This window comes from Diadema antillarum, unplaced genomic scaffold (assembly GCF_040938485.1).
Source record: "Diadema antillarum isolate AM-2024a unplaced genomic scaffold, OU_Dant_1.0 seq00000894_RagTag, whole genome shotgun sequence".
Classification (NCBI taxonomy): domain Eukaryota; kingdom Metazoa; phylum Echinodermata; class Echinoidea; order Diadematoida; family Diadematidae; genus Diadema; species Diadema antillarum.
In genome coordinates this window covers 1,192,077-1,213,900 of record NW_027271757.1, presented here as the reverse complement: position 1 = coordinate 1,213,900, position 21,824 = coordinate 1,192,077, and the positions used below count along the sequence as shown (strand labels likewise).

The 21,824-nt window shown below is 40.1% G+C and overlaps 1 protein-coding gene across 2 annotated transcripts; it reads right to left on the bottom strand.

The window, feature by feature from the left end:
- Positions 1-242: 242 nt before the first annotated feature.
- On the bottom strand, positions 243-21,585 carry LOC139740993 (homeobox protein Meis1-like). Of its 2 annotated transcripts, none has more exons than XM_071651584.1 (6): positions 21,030-21,585; positions 20,524-20,777; positions 19,427-19,568; positions 16,641-16,691; positions 14,467-14,517; positions 243-793 (listed from the first exon to the last, which is right to left on the bottom strand). In XM_071651584.1, exons 1-6 carry the CDS (start codon positions 21,042-21,044, stop codon positions 527-529), a joined length of 780 nt encoding a protein of 259 aa, XP_071507685.1. In that variant the 5' UTR covers positions 21,045-21,585; the 3' UTR covers positions 243-526. The 2 variants fall into 2 exon arrangements, with proteins under 2 accessions (XP_071507685.1, XP_071507684.1); XM_071651583.1 differs by having other exon boundaries at positions 245-793; positions 19,418-19,568.
- Between the last annotated feature and the right edge of the window lie 239 nt (positions 21,586-21,824).

Genomic DNA, 21,824 nt, shown 5'->3' with positions numbered 1-21,824 from the left:
ATAATTTATGTAACAAATTGTTGAGAGTTCCATGCACAAATAAGCTAGGTTCACACGACATTTCCAATCACAACGATTAAGTCAAAGTTTTAGACTTTGATGATTAGCTTGTGGTGCTAACCGTGAGGAGACACACAATAGGGTTTTAATAGCAATCTTATAGATTCATCGATGATCAGGACCACAAGATCTCTTAAGATTTATGCTCCATCCACGAGCCACAGGGGGTCTCCACTCATAGTGTAGCATTGTGTGGACAAGATAGTCAAAGAATTTGAAAGTTAGTGCGACCTCTCCGTGAATCCCATTTCCCCTTTTAAATACTTCCAGGTCAACCTCTAGTCCTTGCTGTCACTACTGTATCGTTGGGGTATCACGATCACTTGTGTAAGCCTTTGTTCTTGTTCTCTGGTTTAATAATGAAGTGGGAGTCCTGCTTGAAAGTTTAAACTTACAGATTATGTGTCATGTAGACACGCATCATAGTTTGAAACTAATCATCAAAGTTTAGAACATTGAGTTCATCTTAAAGATAAGAACTGTCGTGTGAATGCAACAAGAGAGAGTCTAAGATTACTACATGTAAATACTGCAATGAGAGGTACGTAATTCTCACCTGATCCATCGGGCTCCTTGATTCGCTGTGGTTGTCCGAACCAACCTCGGTCGGCGATGCGGCTCCTTGCTTCACCGAGCCGATCCCCTCCCTGTCCTCTATAACAAGGTCTATGGGCATCTTTCCCTTTAAACAGTTGATATACCGGTGGCAGAAATTGTCGCATAATTCGTGCACCTGAGGAGGAGGAACAAAAGGGAAAAGGGTGATATCAGAACTATGACTGTAGAGAACATCACAGCAACAAGAGTAGATTCAAGACTCATAGAAAGAGAGAGAGAGAGAGAGAGAGATTATTTCACGGTTTTGAAAAACTATTCAAGTGGTTGGAATCATTCAAATTTTGGATGCAGGACTGGAAGGCTGAATATTCATGTTAATAAAAACAAAAACAAAAAAACTTGGGGGCACCAGGGCTCAACACTAACTTTTACATATCGGGTGGCCTGTTTATGCAACTAAATTCTATACAATCTGAAATTTTGGTGGCTTGAAAAAGATATGCAGTAGCCTGAAATAAAAGCAAAAGCAAATATACATTTTGAATCTTAGTTGCCCAATTGGGCCACAAAAGCATTTATATTAGTGGTGGCCCAGGGCCACAAAAAAATGGTGGCCCAATACCAATTTTTTGGGAGCCCCAGGCCACTGCTAATGTGAAAGCCTGGGTACTTTCATATATGCAGAGAGTTTACATTGTGCTATGGCAGAAACATTAAAGTGCATGTTAAAGTTTTTTTTTTTCATTGTAATTTCCATTTAATGCATAAAATGATACATCTGCTCACAAGTCAGAGTGACTATTTTTACAAGGACGTAAGTCTTCTTCAGAGTAACCATGGCACATTTATATAGATTATGGGAGTAGCATGGCTTTGTCTACTGACATATTACTCGGAGAGAGAGAGAAAGAGATATGTTTCTATTCCAAGAGCTCATCCTCAGATTCTGCATCGTGATGAATCAATCATTTCCCACTCTCAATAGCAGTAAATCAGGACAAGTAATGTGTCGTGGTGTGACTGCAAAAAACACACATCACATTTACACACTTTTTTCTTTCTCTATTGGCCCATTCAGGCTGCTAAAATCTATGAATTTGAAGTTTGATGGCCTGAAAAAAAAATGTAGTGGACTGAAGTAAGAGGGAATAGCTAATATAAAAAAAAGTTATTTTGAATATTAGCTGCCCCATCGAGCCACCAACAGATAGCCTTTTTGAAAATTTTGGGGGCCCGACATCAATTTTAAGTGGCCCCAGGTCACCTGGCCACTACTCGTGTCCAGGCCTGGTGATTGCCTGTTCACGGCTTGTGTGCCTTCTTAAAAAAATGGCAGATAATCTGCCCTAGCGAGACGTAACTCTTGCGCACTCACATAGTCATTAGGATTATAGCATCAATATGGCAATAGAGCACTTTGAAAGTGTGTGGCCTTCGACTGAAAGGCTTCACATGGCGTCTAATACATGGAAAAGTGCTAAGAATGAAACAGATCTACACAATTACTTTCTCCCTGCCTGCTTAACCCCCTTCTATTTTCTGAATTTTCTGACAAAGAAAATTTTCTCATCAAAAAAAAAAGAAGAAATATATGATATAGGTACAAAGGGAAAGCGAGAGTTACATTTATCATCGAACTCTTCTCTTCAATACTGAATCCACAATTAATCATTCTGACACACAAGTATCGCAGCCACCCAGGGCATGGGAATATACCTCGTGATAAATCTGCCGTATGGTTTTGCCCTTTTGCTGTGAATATCATCATCATTGCTTTTACATCATAACGACAAGTTCTGTTTTGCATCTGGCATTCGCGCTGCGCGGCACATCTGCAAAGTGCTCTCAACGATGCCGTGCAGAGGAGTCTGGAATGCTTGTCGTGTGGGTCTGTCGCGGCTCACATCCAATGCAGGCCTCATAAAAATAGAAGGTTGGCTAACTGACCGCAGCCTAAATCGGGGCCAGTCCCAAAAACTTCTGGTCAGAGAAGGGAGCTGGGAGGTGGGGAGAGTGGGGCAAGCACTCTTAAACATTACTTGCATCCTGTAACAAACGTATAACGTTCCTTACAACAGATGAAATTAGACAAAACCAAGAAGAAAAAACAAACAAAAATCAATGCAGTAGCCCCCCCCCCCCCCATCCTCTTTCATGCTACGATTTACAAGTTACTGTCTGAGTTCTTTTTCAGCCTCCTGATAGCGAAAAGACAACTCTTTCCCCCCATTGTCTGCTGGACCTATTTTATGCATGTCTTCCCGCTTTCTTCTGGTGCAGCGTCCGATGAATAGGTCTACTCCCCCCCTCACATTGATCAATTTGATACCTGGGATCCATTCAGTTGTCAAGAACCTCATCATTTGTCCCCGGCCGGAGTCTGAAAGGCAACATCATCCCCTCGCACAAAGCACATCTGTATCTTAGTGGCAATTGTTTGTCAGAGGGGCGTGCATTCAAGCCAGCCAGGAGCTTTAATACCACAGGACAGTAATGTATCTTCCTCCTTTTTCTCGCCTTCTTTCTCCTCCTTTTTTTTTTTTTTCAACTCCTTCATGCTGCATCCTAACATCACTTGAATTGCGCTGGTCCAAACAGATTAGGGGAATAAAGGGGCAGGGGTTAGGGGGCTGCAATAAAGGACTGGACAATATCACCCCCCTCCTGTCCAGCTACGGCTAAGCACTGACCTCAAAAGCAAACAATTTGCTGCAGAAAAAAAGAGCCGAAGCGGGCCTGAATGGCTCTCATTATGACCATTCAAAACACCGCGTCTAGTGTCTAGACTCTGGCGATTTGTCAGATAATAGATTCCCCCACTCTTTGGGGTCTGGGAGCTCTTCCTAAGGTGGCGTGGAGCTGGCATGGAGAAGCTGGCTGCTCAACGCGCTTGGGGTCCCGTATAACCGGCTTTGAAATGGACCCTGCTGGCCGCTAGATGGGAATCAAATCGAATCCAGTCTTCAACTATACTTTTTTCCTCTTCTTCTCCTTCTTTTTTTTTTATGCTTCTACATGAAAAGTCAACTGAGATTAAGTAACTGCAGCCAATGAGATGGAACTAGGGCTTGTTTTTTTTTTTTTTTTTTTGTCCCCATGTAATGTGACATTAATAATACACACGAGACAGTATGTGAGTACCAGTATGTGTGTGTGTGCATATTATGTGCATGTGTGTGTGGGTAGGTGGGTGCGTGTGAGTGTAGAGAGAGAGAAAGAGAGAGAGAAGGGAGAGAGGGAAAGTGTGCGAGGTGGTTGCACACTTGCAATAATAGCAACACCAGTCATGTTTGCACAGCACTAACACAGACCCCCGTCTGAGGACCCACATGCATGTCCAGTCATTCACACCTTGGCTCTATGTACACTGGCGATTATCCCTCCACCCTAAACCTGGCCTGAATAGCAGCCACGTTATATTGACAGAGGTGTATCTTTCCTATTTGCACATGGATTTACAACCTGATACAGTAGCACTGATTATTAAATACATCCTTGGGTGACCTAAGCTTTAGTTGGCCTGAGCTGGGCCATCAGGGAATTTTCTGTCAGGCAAAGAGATTTTTTTTTCCTCTATCTGTCTTTTTGTAATATAATATAGATTGCGGCAGTTAATGGTGTCAAGAGTTTTTCCTCCTGTACATCCTCCTGCCATAAATTTATTTTCTCTTTGACACCACCATTGTCTCGACTGCAACAATTCTGCTCCATAGTACAACACTGATATCTTTCTCATTGACCTATTTTAACACACACAGTTGGGCAAACTCTGCTCTGATCTCTTCCAACCCCCCCCCCCCCCTCTTTCTCTCTCGCAGTTAGAGTTCGGTCATTTGCCTCTACATTTACACCTCCAAAGTGTGAGAATCAAAAGGGCATTAGCGCCAGTGCACATGCCACTCTTCAATGCCCTTCTGATTCCAAAAGCTAACGATCGCATTGCACGTTCTATACGTGGCCGTTCCTAGAAAAAGCTTGCGCAAGAGATCCTTTTCCTGGGCTGGATGGTTGGTTGCAACAGGAGGATCGGGTTATTTGACGCTAGGAATTATGAACAGAAAGGAAACTCTCAAGCAGCCACAAAACCACACATGTATGCACAAACACAATGTGTTCAGGAGAGCCAGGAATAAAGAGGGGTTGTGGGAAGAAGGGGGGGGGGGGAATAGTATCAACTATGCTGTCCCATTATGATAGCGCCAAAGCGCAAATGATCCAGAAAATCACAATGAAGTACATGATATATACGTGTGCACGGCCTGCGAAAGCGCAGCAGTGGGCATAACCTGGGCACGGCCAATGAATTCTTCTACTGTTGTTATTGTTGTTGTTGTTGGGGGAAAGACTTTTTTTTTTGTCTCAACTGTTCAATAATGCTGTTCATATGATGAGCGCACAGCCAACTTGGGCATATACAGATGATTGAATGGTTTTCTTTGTAGCTCTTTTTTCAAGTCCCTCTTCTTTAACCCACTCCTCCTGTAACCACAAAGTATTGTAACTGTTCGCTTCTTTGACATACAAAAAAATGAAATACAAAATAAATAGATCTTCGACCTCCATGAAAAAAAAAAAGAAAAATGAAAGCAAAGATGGCAAGAACTATGGAGCAGAAATCAAAAGAATCCACAGTATTTTGATCATTATCTTGAAAAAAGAGCACAATTTTTTCTCTTTCTTTGAAAGAAGGGTTCAACCATGAATGGCTCGGAACCAGCAGGGGAACAACGCAACAGCCATTGTCAGGCTAGAGTCATTGACACTGGCACTGAAAGGTCTGTCATATCATATCACCCCAATAAGTCAGTCATTGTGACTACCTTGCCCCCTTTTTCTCCGTTGCCCCCCCCCCCCCCCCCCCCCCCCCCTTCTTCTCTTTCTCTTTCTCTCTCTCTCTTTCTGGTGCCATTTCACCAGGGGTTGCCTTGACAGGTCATCGACAATCACGGTATAACCAGCTTTAGCTTTGGAGAGATGGGCTGCGGCAAACGCAACTAACTTTGTGCCCCTCACTGACTGTACCCTTCCTACGCCCTGACACAGACAGTGCCACCAGATATGAATGAAGGGAGGAGAACTGTGGAGAGAAATGAACGCACAAAATATGGGCCGGCCTTTTGTCGCGGCGGGGGAAAAATGATCCCCCGTGTGATTACTCTGCATTGTTGGCGAAGTCAAAGACGGCCATTTAGTTGCACACACCAGCGTCGATCAATAGAAGTTTTGACTATAATATGCGATATGCAGGTCTCTTCTGGAGCCCCCGACTCTGTAAAGGATCCGGCTATTTTCCATTTCATTCCAATGCAAAGAAACATGCAACATGCCATTGCCTTAATCATAGCAAGGCAAGTAATCACTCACTTTCTAGTGATAGGTTTCCCAGTCCCCACCCTCCCAACCATCCAAACAAAACTGGTTACATCTGCCTTCATTGACCAGAACAAAATATCAGCTAGCGTGTTTTCAGATAACTCTGTAATAAAGCAACATAACTTCATTGCATGAAATTTTCATGGAACTGGAACCGACGGCCTTCTTTTCGTGAATTGCCACTGGCATTCAATGCATCATAGTGTAGACAAGAACTTTCACATGCATTTTAATTTCATAAATCTCATGGGTGAAATTAAAATGCATGCAAACATTTCTGGGCCCTGTTTTATGAAGAGTTAAAATTGATTATAAAGTTGATTTCAGCTGTAAGTCTATAGCAGACTGTGTTGTAAGGAAATTGAAAATTGATTGTATCTTTTCATAAAACGGGGCCCTGGTTTTACAGTATTCAGCTAGCTACTCAAGACAAAATGTAAACTTTACTCAAACATCTTACATGAAAAGAAAAATGGACAAAGACAGTAGTTGAACTACTTTGCCTTTTTAAGCCAGTGACTAAGGCCATTATCCATGTCCATTTATTTTCCACATACGTCTTGGTGACTTTTACCTCAAAGTTAAAATTACAATCTATCCTTTGCTTAGCACAAGTGCCATTCATGATAGTGATAAAGTAGGCGCCTACATATCAACATGGAATTAACATCTAAACCCCACTACAGGTACAGGATTATCAAATTGACGCTGGAATAATTATTATATCCATAGCACTGCAGTAGAAGCAGGCGTGCCTGCTCGATTTGCATCCCCGTAGTCCTGCTTAATTAATGTTCAATCAGAATTTGCATTACCACTAATGACAACATCATCGCTAGTACCACATACCACTGTGTGTACACAGGTATGCTACATGCTAATGAGCACACTGTGAAAGAAATGAAGTGATCATTCTGTGTGTGTGAATGTGTGTATATATATGTATAAATATGTGTAGGCAGCTCTGCGTCTAATGCAGACCCTATCAATCAATACCGTTCCTGAGTAGTCCCATATTGAGTGTTTGCGTTCGAACTTTAGCTGCTGCTCAATTTCACAAACAAAACATCAATCTTTAAAAAAAAAAAAATCTCTACGTTCTCAACCAACATGACGACATACTAGTAGTCATTCCCCTTCCCTGTACCCCATCCTCTTCCTCCTCCTCCTCCTCCTTCATCTTCTCCTTTGCTTTCTGTCCATCTCTCCCTATCTATCTATCTATCTCTCACCAACTCCTTCTGTATCAATCAATTCAACCATGCTCCGCATAGTCCCACACAGGTAGGCAGTCGCACAGTTGTATTAGGTGAGAAAGCTGCTGTGTGTATTACTTCAGTAGGCGACCCGCTCAGTCTTACTTGTTAGCCTCTCTCCCTCTCTCTCTCTCTCTCTCTCTCTGTCTTTCCCCGTTCTCCCCCCCCCCCCCCCCCCCACACACCTTCACTCTCCCTCTCTTTTCTCTCCAGAGCGTATCGGGCGCTCCCAGCGATTGAAAGCGATTTGCACGAGGTGGGCACATATATATTCTCTGCTACAGAAACACTACGGCCATGTTTCTGTCTTAGCACCAGGAGCACACGTGCACGTGTACCATCTGCATGTTACACGGTCAGGTATGGGGCGAGGGTGAACCACACACATATTATATGCTCCTCATCAGGACATGTTGCAGCAGGGGAGAGGGGAACAAGAGGGCGAGCTGATGTGTTGTGCCACTTAGCCCGTGATTGGGACGAGCAAGCAAGATTGCTCCCTGCTACGTCCATGCATGCATGCATGCAGAATTTTTGTCAGGTCAAAGACTTCACCGTCGTTTGTAAGGGGGGGGGGGTTGAGGGTGAGGGAGGGGGAAAGGAGATGGGGGGGGGGGGACAAGAAGGACCATGGTCAGAGACAGGAGAAAAGTGACACTGAGAGAGATACAGACAAACAGACAGAGAAAATATATTGTAGCTTTTCACTCTTTACTACCTCAACTGGATATTAGTCCCGATTCATTCTGCATCAGATGTGACATCAAAACAAATGCTTTAAGTCAAGCCAGCTTATTATATATATATATATATATATATATATATATATATATATATATATATATATTCAAATGGGCCTATATTCCTTTGAATATGAAGTGAATGAATGTTGGAAATCAAATAAATGAAAATAAATGAAAAAATTTAAATGGATAATGAGGAAAAGATACACATATATTCCTTTGAGTGCATTTATCTTATTCAATCTTCATAAGCAAAATATGCATTAGATTGACCTCATCTGATGTTAGAATATATAACGCAACTTTTCAGTCTTGCTATTGACTACCCAGTACCTTAAAATTGGCATTTTGACTCGACTCGGAGGACACAGAGAAAATGCCATACACTATTTCTGGAACAGTCATCAAAAGTAGGCTGTGGACACTCCACAGCTGTGTTGTGACTATGTATACCACATAAGCACATGGCCAGTACCTTCAGGCTGGTAAACATTCTATTCACACAAGTCAATTTTCAAGACATCTATGGGATTCTAATCCTATCGGGGCCAGAGAATAGATTTTCACAAGAAGACTGTTTTCCCAGGACCTGGTGGATAGAGACAAGGGCTGTCAATATATGCTCCCATTCTGGCATTGCTCCGACTATTCAAAAACTTCAATATCTTTGAATCTGTGAACCAAATTGCTTTCTTTTTTTTTTCTTACTTATTTCTTGGGGGAAGCTGAAAATACATCAACTGATCGCCTGCCTGGCAGAAGGGCTCTACCAAGTTCACATCATGCAACCCTTAGGGCCCTTCTGCCGGGCAGGCAACGAACCATGTTATCTGAATTCATTTAAAAAAGACAATAGTGAAGATGTGGTTTTTTGACAGATGTATAAACCTGACATACATTACAGACAAAAAAAAAAATGAATGACTAGATTTAGATAAATATGCTGTAGCATAGTGCATCAAAAATCATAGCACTACATCAAAGAACCATACCAAAAGATGTTGGTATGAAAATATTATTGAACAAGCTCTCTTCTTCAAAATAAATGGAGTGGAAAGTACTTATATTTTTTCTTTGAAAATATCACAGCTGAAAATGTCATAACTGTTATACTATCATAGCAAATTCAAAAGAAATTAGTAATCCAGTCAGTTCATAAATTTGCATTGTGCTAGTGCTTGCTTGGTGGCCAATGAATAAAAACACACACACAAGACACTTATACCTTCAAGATGGCATCACAAACCGTAAATACCATTCTATATTTTTTTTCTCAACCATGTAAGGGATGCACAAATCTTCACAATTTCTATTCTTATTTTCATGTTTTTAAAATACGTTGGCATTTCATAGACATCACTTTTCATGCTGGCCCAGACAGGTGCATGTCTCAACTAGATGGTCACTTGCCATTTTCTTTTTTCTTTTTTTCTTTTATGCTTTTTTTCTTTTGTGGTTATTGTTGTTGCTTTTTTTTTGGGTGGGGGGGGGGGGGGGAGGGGGAGGGGTCTGTAGAGACTGAGCAAGAATCAGAATTATTTCAACTGCCTCCTACAAGGTAACCAGAACAAACATTTTACACTTTCTCTCCCAATAGCATTGATACCTAGGCCCTACACTTTCTCAGGTCAAGGAATTGTATTATTCTTTTTAGTTAGAAATTTGAAATGCTATGGCCAGCCAATCAGACAGGTGAAAAACTTTTCCTTGTCAAACACTGCTAGTGGTTGATAGTGCTCCATGCATATTTCAGCACCCATTAAATCTCTCACTTGTGGTAAGTACGTGTAATACCTATCAAACAATCTGTAGGATTTTCCCCGTTCACTGGAAATGAATTCAGTCGTGAAAGGGGGTAATCATTAACAAGCCATCACTGGACTTGTCAAGCTCCTTAACCCTCAACCACATTAGGGTAAAACACAGAGTCAAATCTGGGAGCAGTCGCTTTGATCACACTACTGCAGCTACAAGCCGAAAGAACTGTTTAAGGTTTATTTACACCATACTTCATTACTACCCAACTGTTGTTGTTAGTCTTTTTTTTCTTTTTTCTTTTCCTTCTTTCTTTCTAACCGGGCATAAAGTTTTTTTGGGGGGCGATTGCTCATAACAGAGACGGAGCAGCCCTGCGAGGGAAATTGAAAACAGCAGTGATAGCGGGAGACTAGGGCCATGCAGGTGATTTGCGTAATGTCCTGGATTACCGCAGCAACAAGCACAAAGGAAGAGGGGCATTGATGGCCCAGCAAAACTGCAGCACTGTGATAGAAGCACCAATTATTTGGGACTCATCCAAATGTGTAAAAAGAGAGAGCGAGAGAAAAAGACAGTAAGAGACAAGGGGGAAAGGGGGAAAAATGTACATGGAAATGGCCAGGAAGAAGAATTTCTTGCCACTTAACATTTCTTGTTATCTCCAAAAGAGAGAGACAAAAAAAAAATCATAAATTTTCCCCAGGTCTTAATATTTCTCCTGTCATACTACACTTTCTTCTGCATGCTACCTTTTACCTAATGCATTTGATACAGAGTATGATTTTTCTCTTGAGAAAATGCAATAATTCATACTTTACAAACGATCACTGCAGCAAATGCAATTATCAGTCTTCAAAAATATTGAAACTTTTGCTTTCTCCATGGGGAGAGAGATGCCTTGTCTCACTGATGATTGTATTCCCTATGTACAGCAACATCATACAAATCTTTACCAAAAAAAAAAAAAGAAGATGCCTACCCCAGGTACTTCAACAAAGCATTTGCCATAATTGACGGGAAGCTATGAAGAAGTTAATATTAAATGATGACATTCTTCACTCCTCAAAAACATATTTTTTTTGAAAATAAAAGAATAAAAAACCAAACATAAATCCTGAACAAACCACGGATGGAGATGAAAATTGGAGCTGAGTCTGACCTGCCCTTGAAAGTTCGGAGATGTAATGCCATATGCTCAATCGTTCAGCGCTTTTTATTGCATGCTTCGATGTCTCAACAAAGTGCAGTTGCACATGTGCGACTGCAGACTGTCATTATATACCCTTGCAAAAAACGTACAGGAACTCGACACTGCAGCTCTCCTTTGAGTTAAGGAGTGTATATAGGCCCTATGTGTGAGAAATTGAGTGAACTTGTGTTCAATTGAGTGAACTTGTGAGGCAATCACCCAAAATGTTTCAATGTATTTCTCATCATCTCATAAACTGTAGGCCCTACATGATACTGGCTAAATTATATATTTTGAAAAATATGGCATCATCATTATTTTTTTTCACTTTTTATTCATACATGAAGAATTTGATATAAAACTGTATCTGAAGATATCCATTACTCTTTCTTCTATCTTTTATCTTTTAACAACACATTTAGACAATCAAAAATATGTTCAGAGGTGTAGCAAGTATCTTCATATATATGTAGGTTAGCAATTATCTTCATACGTGTTTTTCTATTTTCTGTATGACTTCATTTGAGCAACATAAGACTACATTGTAAAATTTAGTAAGTGATCATTCTAATCTTATATTTGGGCCTTCACGAAAAAAAAAAAGCCCTAATCAGTTGGCAGAAATATACTTTGGCCTTTGCCACCCAGATTCGAATGATTTCAAAATTTATCAAATCGAGAAAAAAGAACCACATGAACAAGCATCATGTCCTGTGCCAGCATGGAGTGAGTTCTGAAGAAAAAAAAAATCATGTCACATTATTGCCTTATTCAAACTGATCTCCGAGCATCTGGTAGACATCAGGCTTCTAATTTGTTTACAATCTGCTAACCTCGTGAGCTATTGCTCTTCCTCTATAGATTTCCTGAAGTGCTGCTACGTAAAACCAATTACACATGTGACGAATTCATGTGGCGGGGGGGCGCATCGCCAGTGCCCCGCGATCGCAAATTTGCAGACGATGAGGAAAAAGAGGTAAAACGCATCCTGCTTCCAACTATCAGAATTCATAATCAGACATCACCAAGCTTACCACCCTTGCAAACGCCCACATTCCAAATTTCACTATGCCAGTCATCCCTATTTCTTCCCTCTCCCTCCTCAATTTTTTTGACATTATCTCAATTCTCAATTACAAGCTAAGTGAATGCAGGCCGACAGAAGTAGTTTGCCCAAATTTGAGTCGACATTAAGGGATTTCAGAACTTTCGCACCATAATGAAATCAAGACTTGAATTGCCATTCTTTTAAATGAATTAGTATCAGATCTTCCCCCTTCTTGTGATTTTACAGGGGAATTCTATGGGGGGGGGGGGTATTGAAATAGCAATCTAATTTAGACAACACTGTATGATAGCTAGCAAAACATGTTGAAGTCTGGCATGAGTCATCCTAGTCTGAATTCAGACAGAACAAAACAGAAAATAGTTGTCATCTTATATCTCAACAACCACAACTGTGCTCACCTTGACTCTCCAAATGTATAATATATATATATATATATATATATATATATATATATATATATATATATATATACATGTAGGCCTATCTATATATGCAGACCTGTTGGCAAGATTGCAGTCACAATGTAAGCAGTGTTACTGCAAATTTTGGGCTTTCACGGCGGTTAAACTTCAGCGAGAGGCCAGCCACGAGAGAGACTTCCCCATGCCAGAGAGCCGACCTGCGGTGGCATCTTCTGGTTAATCATCCCAGCTAGTGTGGCATTTCTCCCACGGGGTGCATGGGAAGTCTACCACGGGTTCTACTTGAACCTTGCCCCATGGCCACGGCATCTATTGCTGGTGTATGTATAATAATACGTCCAGCATTTTTCACAGTGAAATATTTCCAATGTACACACGGTTGCCTGCCGCAAGAGCTGGATCGATGGCTCGTGCATCTCGACATCAGCCGAGCAATAAACTATGACAACACCAATGGTGTTCCTGCTATACTCTTGTCACTAAATTCACAAGAGACGTGACAGAATACATCTAGGCCTACATTCCTACAATATGGCATATTCTGTAATCATATTCTATTAAATTCATACCGAGGACCTTATGAGTAGCCACGGATAATCATTAGTGTTTAACTTTAACATTCACAGAAATACATTCAACCAGATTAGAAGAAGATTCTTTAAATGAGCTCATTGTATCATTGCAATTCTAAATCAGTGCCATTTTTACCCCTAACACTTTGCCATTAAAAGCAGAGCAACTTAACCTCCTGGTATGAACTTCCACAGCTAGAATTTAACCAACAAATTACTCATAAGCAACATAAACTATCATACCCTATAAAGTAGCAAAACATATCTCCTCGAAGCAACACAGTAATTTTCCATGCAAGGAAAATAAAATATTCATAGTAAAAAATGGATATTCCAGTCTCTTGATAAACATTTTTTTTTTCTTCTGAATTCAAAAAAGTCACAAGAAGCATGTGTCGAAGGAGCAGTGAGGCTGCACTCGAGAAATGCTGGGTCATATCAAATCGGTGTCTCGAAATATGCAGACAATAGACATAAGAAAGGCTTTTCAATTTCTTGAACACAACTTATGGATCAGCTACTACTCCCAAACAGAGCACTTTAATGCTCTATTTTGTCTCTTTCTCTTTTTTGTTGTTGTTGTTTCATTCCCTCCGATACCGGAGAAATGAGTAAATCTGCATACAGAATATTACGTGTACCATTATATTACAGAACAAAATAAAGATGGGAAGATACATCATCTGTCAGGCCATAAGATGGGATGACATTTCAATTAAGAATGGATCGAGACAAAAATCTGGGCTTTGCAAGAATATCCGTGGAGTCTGTGGTGCCCATCTGCACGATCAACATAATACCTGCCAAGCTTAATTTGATGACTTTTTGATTCAAAATTACTTCTCGGGGAACATCAACCACTCATATGTAAGATTTTATTGTGCAATTGGGATAAATCAGATCTTCTTTTTTTTTCTCCAGATTTTGTTGAAATTTCAAACTTCATAGTTTCTGCAGTTGCCATTACTATTGCACTCTCAGGAACAAAACAAAAATAAATGACATTGCCATCGGCCGGTACAGACTGCTAGACTATAGTGCAACAAGTTTTTGAATAATACAGCAACGCACTTCCCGACATATCAAATCTCAACAACAAAAAAATAGCATGAATATGGATATACATAACTGCAGTCTCATCTTACATATCATACTAAGAATTAATAGAGTAACTCTTAGTGCTACAAGAAAAAAAAAAAGATTATTCATTATGAAAATCATTCTCCATCAGGCACAAATTTCAAACAGAAATACAGAAACAAGCACATCACACAATCACTACCAATGAAAATTACAATCAAATCTTTTCTGTTGAGTCTGAGAACATTTCTTTTTGGTAAAACATGCAATCTCTGATTTCATCGCTATCAGTGATTATTGTAAAGCAACAACAATTGCAATTCTGCCTTGTCAGTAACGATGACAAATAAGATAAACTGTACGATGATAATAATCCATGCACTTACCTTTTCTAGCTCAAGAAGATGAAATCTTAATACTTGAATGGCTTGGATCATCTGAAAGATTTTCAGAAGAAAACAACACATGATTATTGAAATTGTGTTGGATCTGCTTTGAGTTCAATATTTCTCATCATGATTTCATATCATTTTAGTGTTTCTATTCATGAAGCAGATGAATGAAAAACAAGAAAAATTATATGTTAAACCAGTTTCTTTCAAAAATGAATTATTATAGTCATAAGAACATATATTATGGCTTTAAAATCCTTCATAGAGCATATCTGAAGATAAAATATCTTGGAACTGGGAGAAAACAAAACAGCACACACAAATACAAAGTATTAAATGAGAAGTCATTTATCACATCGTGAGAAACAGTGTAAGTATGATATGCACTTTGAAATTGTTTGAAATAAATGTGGAATACAAAGCAAATAAGAGGTAGAATAAAAAGAGATCACTCGAACTACGGTCACATTTCAACATGAACATCTGTTAAATCACTCACAAAGATATATAATGTCCTGCTGCATAAATAGTGAAGTTTATAATAATGTAGACAAACTACTGGAAACTTAAATGTGGCCTCTTTACTCTGGAAACCATAAAAAGCTACTAGATGCTAACACAATTGTGGCAGAGTCTTGAGAATTGCAGCCATATCAGTTACAAAACAAACACATGAACAAAACATTATAATCACAAATACTATCAATACATTTCATGAAATCACTGACACTATGGAATATGACTGACATACTGATGACAGAAAATATTTTGCTCCCTCATTCATAGTAATTTCGCCATAAATGCATTAAACCCTTTGGATTCACCATAAGGACAAAAAGGAAAATACGGGGCTGCAGATTAATCCATGCTCAGGAGCTCATGATCCCTGCACAGTATTTCTTTCCCCTCGACTGATTTGGCGGTGAGGTAAAGATCTCAGTCACAAAGATGGTAGCTTTCCTGCCTAGATATCAAGCGTACAATCTGCCTCCAGACTGTCCCGTAAAACGACAGCTGCTGAGGATTTTTTAAGTGAAGGTCTTAATCTCTCCAGTCATAACCTAAATGTAAATGCACGCACACTAAAACAAATTGTCCTACCCATACGAAAGCTACGGCACACCAGAGCAAAAATTGCTACAAGACAAAAACAGTATCATAAACCTTGCCAGGGCATCTCAACCAGTCAATGATAAAATGTTATCACCCATTTCCAGACATATACATGAGATATGCAATAGCATCAATGTTTGGGTATACATTTTCTATTTTGTTTTACCTGTCTATGGGAAGTAATACACAAGAAAGAGAATAGATGGTGAAATATCTAGATTACATCAGTAAAAAGTCTCAAAAACTACATAAATGATAAAACCAAACCAGGCACACAAAGACATCACTTATCTTCTCTCAGCTTACTACAATCAATTTCTGATTATTTCTGGCCTCCATTACATGAAAGAAAAGTATACACTCTTAGCTTTTTTTATACTGATCACCACAATATCAGAACAACGGTTTCTTTCCATTTACAAACGCGATAGATCAACGAATTCAATTTCCAGGTAGCCGACATGGCCTTGTTGCTACAAGTACGAGAACAAGATGATCACTGATGGATTTTCCAGCTACTTCATTGCACTAGCAATAAGTGACTAACACAGATATATGCAATGCTCTATATTACTATATTAAGGTACTTGTTCAGCAAGCTCTGGAGAAGTAGAAATTCAGCTCAATCAAGCAATTTGAGAAAATATCACAAATTCAGGGTCAGGATGATGTAGACCCAGTGGACTGATGTGGGCAGCTTTTATTTTAGCAAAGGGAAATATTTATCAAGGCTAACATATCACGTTTGATTTTGTATTTCTTGACCAGCGCACATAACGATTACGAAAATAAAAACACACATAGTCACATCCTTTGAGAAAATCACTCTGAGACATTGAATCATTTTACAACCACTGTCAGAAGAATACACAAAACAGACAACCTTTATCACAACATAATTTGTGCCTTGAAGCCAGCTACCAGGCAGTATATTCACCACGTTTACTCTACAGCTCACTGGTCCTACGTGCACGGCACATATTTTCCAGGGAGACACGATTATGGTCATCAACAACAATAACAAAATAAAATTACAAAAATTGCAAGATACTCACCAAACTATCCAGTTCTTCATTGCTGGAAAAGTACTGTTTGTCAGCTCTTGCCTGCCGAAGAAGGAATAGTACACGAAGAGCAAGTCATAACAAACAAAGAAATGTCGTGTGGGAGTATCCAAAAACCTCGCATGGAGCACTCAATTTCATGCAGCCGTATCTCTGTCACTTCCCCCCTCCTATCCCACCTGACAACTCCGTACCCATGGTCATGGACTCCCGACTGGGATGCGACTAAATGAAAGACCACTTGGGGTGAATTCACACCCATTTTGTGATTTATGGCTGTACAGGTTGCTCTGACATAGCTTGCACTAGAGCCTATTCATCATACAATTTGTTGCAGTTGGCGATAATCTATCCGATTCTGACGCAAAACATTGGACTGTCAGAAACCAGTCGGAACAGGAGAAAAAAACATTCACTCGGCGACATATTGAGACAGCGTCGAGGTTGCTACAGTGTTGAGGTTATCTGAGTGTACTACACGGTCCTTACTCAAATTAATGAATTCTTGTGTCGAGTTGTTTTTATTGCAAAGTCTAGTGGATGCGACGCCTGTCTGGTAATCAGGGGATTGTTGGTTTGACTACAAGCCAAGTATGTATCTATGATTTTTTTTTTATCATGGCTGCTGGTAAAACACTGAATAATCAGTGTATATTTACATCAATTTGTCAATCAGTTAGCCTACATGTTTCTTGTTTCTGCCACAATATGAATGTAATACCTTGATGTTTTGAATTTGAGACTTTGCATTTCTCCAGTCAGTGGCAGAAGGAAAAAAAAAAAGGAATTGAGCTGGTGCAAGATTGTATAAACCACAGATTTCATAGCAGTGTCATGCACATTTTCACAATATAGAAAGATAACTTATAATACAATACTGGTTCACATAAAATCTACAAATGGCTTTTTAGTGTATATAGGCGCCCTATATATATATATCTTTGCTTCTTTGAAATTTAGTTTTTGCAAGGAGATTGGAGATATGCATTATAAACCTTACAAGATTGTATAAGCCACAGATTTCATAGCAGTGTCATGCACATTTTCACAATATAGAAAGATAATACTGGTTCACATAAAATCTACAAATGGCTTTTTAGTGTATATAGGCGCCCTATATATATATCTTTGCTTCTTTGAAATTTAGTTTTTGCAAGGAGATTGGAGATATGCATTATAAACCTTACACACTCTAAAAACATAAAAATGGCCATCACAAATCGAATGCATCATAAAAGTAAATTTGCCCTGGCTATTTCGCAACAACAATGTCGACACAATATCTGAATGTCTCCCTTCTTTGCTATCTAGACTTTCCGTTAATGAGAGAATACAAGCGAAATGGTATAACATCAAATGACCATGCCTTACTGCAGTTTATAACAACATAAAAGCAAGAGAGGGAAATAAAGAGAGAGATAGAGAGATAGATAGATCTGGGGAGATAGACGGATGGAGATAGAGAGAGGGATGAAGAGGATAAGCATAAAAAAGACTGCACAGCTCTTACAGCAAAACACACACATGAATACATCACCAACTAGTGGAGGGGAAGAGAGGAAAAAAAAATTGCCGGAGCACTAGAATCTCGCTGATTGAGAACATTGAGAAAGCATTTGACAAAAGCCAGAAGAAATGGCCTGGATTACGGAAATATCATGCTGATAGTACTTTGCAGCCAGCTTCAGCGGCTCACTCCAGGTACAACTGGTCATTCCCGCAATCAGGAAAGTGAATTGAAATAGCACAGGGACAATGGCGCATATAAGACCATGTTACTCTGTTTCCCATTTTTCTACTCGCTAGATATTTTTTTCTTTTTTATATGTATATATTCCTTCTCCTCTCCTTTTCCACTCTTATTACGGTCATGCCGAGACAGACGAGAAATCAATTTTGGCACATTTGTGACGCATTATACATGTTCAACCACACAGGAGGGGGGGGGGGGAGAAAAGGATTGCTACAGGTCTATGGGTATATAGGAACTGTAAATTCAAATGTGAGGTAGCAGAATGACAAATTTAGAAAGCATGAATAAAAGTCAACGCACAGTTATATGTTACACGACAGCCATTTCATGCCTACACTGATAGCCCTTCATATTTTGCATACAACTGAGATTTTTTTTAAAGATATGGTTGATACCAACAAAATTAAATTTGGCTGAGCATACTCAATGAACAGTGACCAATTCTACTTTATTTTGTCCTGAAGATTACACCTACACATTTTTCATATTTTGAACATTGTATCAATATTTCACAAAAGAAGATGCACTCTTTCAAAAAAAAAATGATTGTTATTCTTAAATTTATATTTTTCTTAGTTTAGCAATGTGTAAATCATAATCACACTGATTATGTTATCATTCTTGAACTACATGTATCTCAAAATAAACTACAGAAATGTGTTATCTAAAAAGTTGAAAGAGAATAACTCAAAATAAAATGGATCAATTTTGAATTTACCTCATATTAAACCCCAATGTGTGCTTGTACCTCATCTGTCATAAAACATAATGCTGAACAATTTACTTCGATGTCTGTATTCAACAGCTCCTCAAATTATTTGCATAAATCCAAACTTCATTCATAGAAAGAAAAGGCTGCAAAAGTGGAATCTTAAATAGCAATGCACAAAATAATAACATTGAAAAACCAGTGGAAAAAGAAAACAATATGGAGACGATTGAAACCAAGCCACAGCAGAAAACAAAACTGAAATCAAGTCATGATAAAAGTAGAAAAATCCTGTCCTGTTTTCACCTCGTGTACCTGTTTCGCAAAGACTGCAATATCTTCGTTGAAAGACTCCGACGAGCACACATCGCCTCCTGCAACGCCCGGCTCTCGGGGGGTACACGTCGCCAGCTCGCACTTCTCGAATATGAGCGCGAGCAGCGGGAAGAGCGGGTGCCTGTGGTTAGAAACAAGACAGCGATCCCTTAGCGTATCTCCTTCGCCGCGTTTAGCGGGATTTTCATAGCTTAGCATTTTCGACGGGAAATGGGGGAAAGGAAATGCGGATGATAGTATGTATTTTGGAGTGAGGCAGTGTTTTGATTAGTCAGGGGGAAAACACAGAAGAGCCCACTTAAATCCGCAAGCCCTCGTTTCTGCTACCACCGGGATTTCGGTTTTAGCGCTGAAATGCCATATTTCGTGACAAGCCACGATACATCCACTTTACAAGGGCCTGGTAGTTATGAATAAATTCAATTCAATTCATCTTGTTTTTCCCCCCAATAGCATTTACTGTGTTTCTCGGGGACAAGAAAAACAAGACATGAATTCTAACGCACTTACAGGTCAGAAATTGAGAAAACATAACACTTTTGCATGGTACTGTGTGAGATGATAAAAAAAGGGATCAACACAAAAAAGCGGCAGAAGGTTTCACACCATCTAGCTGTGAGGTGAGGGTATCGCTTTCACGGCGAGAAAAGTTGCCGCGCCGACAGAGCAAGCTGTCGCACGAATTATGAAGTTTTCCGGTGGCCCAGGACGGTGCTAATTTCACTATAACCGTCGTGTTTTCAAACAAAGGCGTTGTGCGAGGGATTAGGGGTAAACTGGTAGGGGAGATATAACTGTAAATTTACACCTCCCATTCCCTTTTTCTCATTTCTTTTTATCTTAACATCGATTTATCCCAGCACGAAAAAAAAAGGTTCCGACTACAGTTCAATCAACAATTGTCATATCGCTAAGACTTCGTCTCGACTGGAATAAAAACTGATGATTTGACAATGAGCAAACAAAAAGAAAAAAATGTCTCAAACCCAAACTGCCTGGTTTAAAATACGCATGGTGAATGGAAGTCTTCAAAATAGTAAGCAAGGTGAAAAAAAAAAGAAATACAGAAGGTGTACCCATAAATTGCGTCTTTGTCTCTTTTGTGAATATCCGTAACACTCTGCGTTACTGACGGGGTGATAACATTTGACGGTGTATGTCCGGGGTAAAATTGTGCATGGGCTACGGATGGCGGGTGATTGAGCTGGTGAACGCCCGGTTGAGCGTAAGCCTGCGAGTAGTGCACCGCTGACCGAGGGGCATGCGCCTCGTACATCGACGTAGCAGAGGCGTCTAATGTACCGTAATGTGGCAACCCATCATCGTATCCCTGCAAGACAAGAAGAAGAGACATATTTTTTTTTTCTTTTTTGCTTTATCAAACGTCGTCCGGAGAAATATCCACGTGAATCTTCAACAAACACATTCATGTCATTCGCATCATTATAATGATGCGAGGTTATCGAGCAAAAACAAATGAAAGATCGTATATCATTGTTCTGGAGGGCGCGTATTTCAACATTTTCATTTGGAGGTGACAACAAGAGGCGAACTGCAGGACGAAATCCCGCGCAACACCTACCCTCTGCCCTGCCATGGCCTGAGAAAACTTTCGATGAAACTCCGCTTGTTGAAATCGGGTACTCCAACAATATTCAAGAATCACAAACAAAAGTTTCAATCATCCGCGGTTTCCGCCGAGCTGGTTTGTAACAGCTAACGTTATCCTTCAGCCTGTCAAAAGCCGGTTTGCGATCACTGTTACATATCACACCTCGGCGAGGAGCTTGGATGTGAAAAGTGAAAGGTACAGATCGGGAAGTATGGAGATTTTTCCCCCCTCTCCGCTCTGTCTCCCAGTGTGACGCGTCAAGACGATGTATGAGCTATGGCTGCCACGACTTTTCAGCTAGCGAGCCAGCTAATGACTGGTGGGGCTTCAAAACCGTCACTAAACAGAGCAGCTAAGGTCCGGGCTCTTCTGCTTCATACACGACAAGATGCGAAGGGGAACTGAATCGCGACTGGTGTCCCAAGCCGTGTATCGCACGGCGAGGTTAGTTTCAGCTTAGCCGGAGCTTAGCGGTGGGAGACTAAAGTGCGCACCGTTCGCACGAACAACGGCCTGTGATGGTACGACATCCCTTCGATGGCTTTATGCCTTATGCGGCCGTCAATCAAAACCGCGTTACCATGGAATCTGGCGACGGATCAGCGCATCCTCACTGCGTTGCTCCGAATTAGTAACACACAAAGGGCATTTCTGGAGCTGGGATTCATCCGTTTCGCAGCCAAATTAATCCACGCTTGGGATTTATTATTAAATTTTAACGGGATTATTAATTCTGCTCGCAACACGGAACTCCCCTTTCACTGC

Excerpts from the sequence above, each read along its gene's own strand:
- LOC139740993 (XM_071651583.1), bottom strand. Across the intron at positions 19,569-20,523 it reads GACAAAGACGCAATTTATGG|GCACCCGCTCTTCCCGCTGC; the intron begins GTACACCTTCTG and ends TTCTAACCACAG. Across the intron at positions 16,692-19,417 it reads TTGCGAAACAGGTACACGAG|GCAAGAGCTGACAAACAGTA; the intron begins GTGAAAACAGGA and ends CTTCTTCGGCAG.